Raw genomic sequence first — 6,000 nt, 5'->3', positions numbered from 1 at the left:
ACTGACCCTCATGGGGGTAAAAAAGATTAGCAAGGGGGACGGGGAAGACCTTCTGGAAGCATTTTGGAAGTCCTCCAAGGCGTTCCGTGCGTAGCGAGTCCACTTTTGTACGATACTCCGTACGCCGTACTCCGCACCCAAGCTCCATCCACGCGCCACGTTGCTACCACAAGAACGGATGAATACAGGTGTGGTGACCTTGTCGTGTTGTCTGTTCTTGTCGTGTTGTCTCCTGTCTCACTGTGCATGCAGGCCCGACGTCTGACACTCTTTGTGTTTCCCCAGCCTCACTCTGGAGAAGCTTGCGGGTGTTTTGTTGTTGAGGGGGCCTTTTGGTATTGCTTTTGTCTCTCTTTTGCGTCTGGAGTCTAACGTAACGAGAACTGGCGGTCGTCCGGCCGCTTTACGTTAGGTTTGGTCAAGTGTCTGTCTGCGTGAGGGGAAGGTACAAAAAGGGGGCGATCCATGGTCTGAGAGCCCGCTTGCCGCCGTTCCGTCTGCGGTTGCGCGTGCGAGGTGCGGGTGCTCCGAACGATGAGTTCACCTGGATGGCCATCGTGCTCTAGTTAGATGCTCCAGTCAGCTTCTGACAGGCTTTCTTTTCGACAGGCTGCGATGCTTTCATGGGATTCTTTCAAGTAGGCAATGGCACTAAAAAGATGTATGTTGAATGCGTACTTTCTTCGCCCGCTGACGAGAGGGTTTCCGTTCTCGACCCGCCAACGTCAACCTCGCTTCAATGTTGTCGCGCATTGCATTCTTCTTTCGGCGTTGTCTCATGGTGACGGTGTGTGTGCGCCTCTTTGCCAGTCTCCAATCTCCCAAAACAGCAAAAGAAGTCGGCACTAATACGACAGAAAGGCCGAACACCCTAGGATGAGTTTTCCCCGGATGGCATGAGATGGACCAAGGCTGTGCAGTATCGGAGACATGGCGACGATCATGACGAACGACGAAGGGGATGAAGATGGCCACTGCTCTTTCCTTGTGCAGGTATCTCGTATGTTGTCCGGAGTACGAATTACAACATATGTCCTTCCCAGTCCGCCTTATCTCAGCGTGAGATGGGAAAGAAGGAGAGGCCAAGTGTGGAAACGGGGGTTGGTTTCGACAGGGGAGGAGGGCAGGAACGAACGGAGAGAGTTAGAGAAGCTGACAGGGGTGGGCAACAACTGGCGAACCCACTTTTTGTCCATTTCCCCTGACCAGAAGAAGGAAGCGTGGGAAGGAAAGAACACATTGAAAAGTGGAGACCCGTACAGCCCACACAGGCAACGCATGCAACGCAACGCACACGCCCCCTGGGCCCCTTCCCTTCCTTCTCTTTCCCATGTCCATTTTCCACGTTCGGAAAGAAGGGGCGCCCCATTCTTTCCTTCGAGAAGACCCATCGAAGTCCGCTGCTCGTGGCTGCAACCACGGGCGCATTCTTCTTCCCTTCTGGACCAAAGTACGACGATTCTTACGCCGTACGAGGCACGGCGAATTATGATTACCCCCGTTGATCATTTCTCGCGCCAACAAAGACGCCAACAACCTCAAACACCGGCTTCGCACTTCACATCTGTCTTATTGCATCTTACGTCTAGCGTGGCAGACTACCGTTTGTAGTGTGTGCCTCCAGCGGCGGAGAAAACGAATGGGCTGCTTCGTTCAAATGAACACAAAACAACATCCTCTATCATGAGCCTCCGCCTTTGGAACAAGTCATGGGCTATTGCAGTACAGCATATGTGTCTACGGCGTGATGTATATGTGTGGATGAGACTAGGAACGAGAAGATGAGGAAAGAAGATCGGGACAACTCATGACCAACTGGTCCCCTTTTTCCTCATTTTCCTCGCCTCTACTTACCTTCCTCCATCTTGTTTCGACTTGTTTCGACCTGTTTCAACGACCGCTTCGTCTGCCAACCTCGCCGTTATTTCCAGCCTGAATTTAGCCAATGTATATGTATCTTGGCTCGTATCGCACACCTCCATTGTGCCCTGTACCGCGCTCCTTGTCGACCAAATTGTTTCGGTTCCGTTTATTTTGGTGCTTGCATCGCATTGTGTTCTGTACGACGTACATTGCCTCCTCCACCCCGTCGTCCTCTCCCTTCTTTACTTGGTCTTTGCTCCGTCGACAGAGGAGAAGACGAGACGAGTGGCAGAGTAGATTGATCGGCTCGTCAAAAGCAAACAAACACAATCTACTTTCAATCTCGTTCCACGGCTCGTTCCCACCTTTTCTCCCGGGAGAACGGGCCAGCAGACATCAATGCCAAACGAAACGCAGAGGCCATACCATGCTCTGCGCTCTGCTGTCGTGCATTGGTTGATTGTGCCTATGTTTCTTCCCACGGGACGGGATGAGACTGCCTGTTTGCTTCTGCAATATTGGCGGCGGCATAATCCATGTAGAAACGGTTCTTTTTTCTTTCGCCAAAAGGGGGGACGTGTTCTTGCATCTTGGGCGATTGAACGAACTATTGATGCGTGCTATCTGCCTTCTGGGGTCTTTCCACCCAATCCACTTTACTGCCGCTTTTCTTACTGGCCACTTTTAAGGCTGAAATTGGGTAATCTTCTAGAAGAAAACTGGCTTCTTTTGTTTGTATTAAACTTGCACGTCGTTTACAACGATTACTCCATAGACTCGAAACATCCTCGACGGCATTCAACCAAGAACGAACCCGTCCACACACTTACTCCTTACTGGGTATATACAAAGTAGAAAAAGACGAGACTCTGGAGTAATTACAGCTATCATGGGACAGGTGGACGCTGCCCCTTGTAGCTCGCTGTATGCCGGTGGCACATGGCTGAAAGCATCGTAATTAATGTGTAGAAAATACTTCGTAAGGTATGTAAAGCCAGGGCGTGCTACAAAAGCGGACAGACTTTTGGCATGGCCGTGGTCCGAGGGGCCGGCGTGCACAGATGCATTCACAATACCTGGCAGCGTTGTACTCCGGCAAGGCTCCAAGCACTGACGAGATACGTATGGTAGAGGTCCTCGTCGTAGTCGAAATACTCTGTATTTTACGGAGTACGTATTTTACAGACTATGTTCTTTTAGTGGCGGGCAGACCGTTGCATCTTATTTGACAAGGCCCAACTGCGGCCCCATTTCTGCGGCCCCATTTTTGGCACCGACCAGCGATCTTCATCACCGAGCCAGCGGGGAATCATAAGCAGGCAACGAGCAACAAAAAATCCATTTGTGACGCTACCGTCGTACTCCGTTCGCCTTATTTCACTTCCCCAACAAGACCAATGTCGCTGGCCCTCGTTTTCCTTTGCAAGGGAAATAGGCTTCGTCTCATGTTTCCCAGATTGCATTAGCCCAATCCACTGTGCTCCCCCTGCCGTGATTGCATCTACAAAGTACGAGGTACGACGTCCGATGTAAGTCTTACAGCACTACGATTCACAGGTCGCCGTATGGAGTCTTTTGCCCGCGTGCCAAGTGTCAACGATGGTGCAAGATACTTCTGTGTCAATTCCAATGTCCATCGGCAGCTTGGAAGCGGCAGCGAGTGTAGTACGAATTTGCGTTGTGGATCTACACCGTATTATTGCGAACAACCAAACAAGCCGGGTAGACAAACAAGAGTTTCCTCCCTCCGGCTTTTCCGTGCCATTTCGGAGAAAGCAAACATAGAGAGGCAACGGGAAAGCCGGAGGCGCGATGCAGGTCGTCGCTGTGAAAGGATAAGCAACAGGGCTAGGGTCCACAGAAGGAAGCCATGGAAGTCGTGGAAGTCGCGGACGGAATGGAAAATAGAACGAAGCAGGGTCAAATACAAAAATAGACGGAAACGGCCACATGGAGAAGATGGTCCAAGCATCAGGGCAAAAGAGATGGGGAAAACCTTCCAGAACAAATCGTAGAAGGTTGTGCGCCCGGGCCACTCCTCTTCTTTTGTCCTTCTGGTCTTCCTTGCCTCCCGTCACTGAGCAGTCGCCGGCCAATGCGTTGTCCCGTCGGTGCATGGCTTCATAGAGGTAGTATTGGAGTGCAGGGGAACAAGTTGCGTGACCCAGATTGGACCAAGGGGCCACACTCTTGCGACCAGTACCAAAACCAGGCTACCCATGACAAGGGTCTGTTTGGGGCTTGTTGAAGAACACAATGGAGCCCACTTTTGTTTCGTTGAAGGGGAAAGGAGAGGAACATGATTCAAAATGAGGGTGACCGAATCTTACTTCAGACATGCTCATGTGCTCACCATCGAGGAACTGTTATTCCGTTTGAGTACAAGCAGCGCCTTTATTGTTTGTTTTTCTTGTGATTGTTGTCTTCAGAACATTTTCGATCGGCAGAGCCAAGAGCTGACATGTACTCCGAACACAGGCGACTGAGGATCTGTGAGATGATTGTCAATTACGCCGTAGAGTCGTTAAGAGACGGACGTTTGTGTTTTGCTTGTCAACGCCGTTTGCATTTCGGGCGGAAATATTGATATCTTGCTTCCCCTGCTTACCGGCTTTGTTTCTTTTGTTTCTTTCGGGAAAGTCTCTCCGCATCCATGAAAGCTCCGCATGAAGTAGTAGGAGTCGTCGTCGCCGTCGTTGCAGCAGCAAGAGATCGATATTGGCTGCTATCTGCATCCGCTTCCGTTTCTGCCATACATACGATACTCTGATGGTCGCAGCTTCAACTGTCGTTCCCCATCCGTTCATGAGCATGGCCATTGCTCTGAGTTGATCATCCGGCAACACGTGCACTCTATCTTGATCCGACGTCCAGGTGGTGCTCAATGCTCAAAGCTCAACACCGCGTGCGACCATGAGGTCAACTCGTTCATCTCGTTGCCCCGTGGCCAAACAAGGCCGGCAGCTGTTTCAGCCACTGCACGTAGGCGAAATGGGAAGAAGTTGATGCAAAAAGGAAGGAGTAGTACCTTTGGAGCAGCAGGAACCAGAGAATCAGTGCACCACAGCACCCAAGCTCCTTTGACCCTCCTGTTCTCCACCATCGTCCATGCGAAAATTGCCCATGGCACCCTGGCAAGCTCTGCCCTCTGGCGATGCAAAAATAGAAAGCACCCCCTGCGCGGCCCCCCTGGCCATTTCTTGCACATTTGCTTCCTTTCTTCCAACACCCCAGCCCAGCCCTTTTGCCCATGCTCCGTTTCCTTCTCCCGGGCCTTCTAAAAAGCTTCCAAGGCTTCCATGGACGCCAGGGGTTGGACATCTGTTGCAAGGGCTCCTCCTTTGTTGTGTATCGCTTCTCGCATTGCTGCATTTCGTTGTATCGCCCTCAATCTCCCCATTCTCACCGCATCAGGCACGCAACCACGCATTTCACACATTTGCCCTCCTCATCGCGGCGTGTTTTCCCTTTCTCAGCCACGCCTGTTCCTGCCTGTTTCCTGCCTGTTTCCTGCCCGTTTGGTGCTTAGCTCAAGAATCCTTCCTCGATCTTCCTCCTACTGCTTTTGTGTGTTTCCCTTGTCGTCCAGTGCTGGTCGCGCCGCCAAACACCCACCGTCTTCGTTCTCATTCGTCGCTTGACCCCCTTTTTTTGTCATGCCATGCCTGCCGCCAAACCAATGGCAAGTGTAGTGAGCCCGGCTTTGTTGTCGTGTTCGAGTGCTGACCGAGCTGTAGAGATGCGTATTTTGCGTCCCCTTTTTTACTTTGAACAGGAAGAGGCAACACAAGTAAGATAATAATCCGTAGCTATGCACATGTTCTGTAATGGAAGGTACGCTAGAAAGCAGCCGTCATGGCATACCTTCCTCGTCCGTCTCCCAATCTCCCAAATTTATATTTCGGGGGCTGCAAATCTCATGCGTCGCTCCTCCCCCCCTGTCGTCTCGTGATTTGAGGGGCGTGTACTCAATTGTGTTTATGTGCGTGTGAGTGTGCCTCGTAGTTTCCCAATCTGAGGCTAATTCGCCCATTTCTCTCTCATCCCCTCTCAAATATTGGCAGGCGACATTACCCCTTATTTGTTCACTGTCGTCCTTGTTGCGCTACTGTGCGTCGTCCTGTTTTAGCGCCTTTT

General features: G+C 51.4%; 1 protein-coding gene across 1 annotated transcript; it reads left to right on the top strand.

Annotated features, from left to right (window-relative positions):
• Positions 1 to 930: 930 nt before the first annotated feature.
• SPSK_10149 (uncharacterized protein) lies at positions 931 to 1,205 on the top strand (the record flags this gene model as incomplete). Its single annotated transcript, XM_016736701.1, has 2 exons — positions 931 to 993; positions 1,044 to 1,205. The coding sequence occupies 2 exons, from the start codon at positions 931 to 933 to the stop codon at positions 1,203 to 1,205; spliced, it is 225 nt and encodes a 74-aa protein (XP_016588649.1).
• Between the last annotated feature and the right edge of the window lie 4,795 nt (positions 1,206 to 6,000).

This window comes from Sporothrix schenckii (assembly GCF_000961545.1).
Source record: "Sporothrix schenckii 1099-18 chromosome Unknown Cont44, whole genome shotgun sequence".
NCBI lineage: Eukaryota > Fungi > Ascomycota > Sordariomycetes > Ophiostomatales > Ophiostomataceae > Sporothrix > Sporothrix schenckii.
The sequence above is the reverse complement of the archived record's forward strand: the minus strand, read 5'-3'. Positions and strand labels throughout refer to the sequence as shown.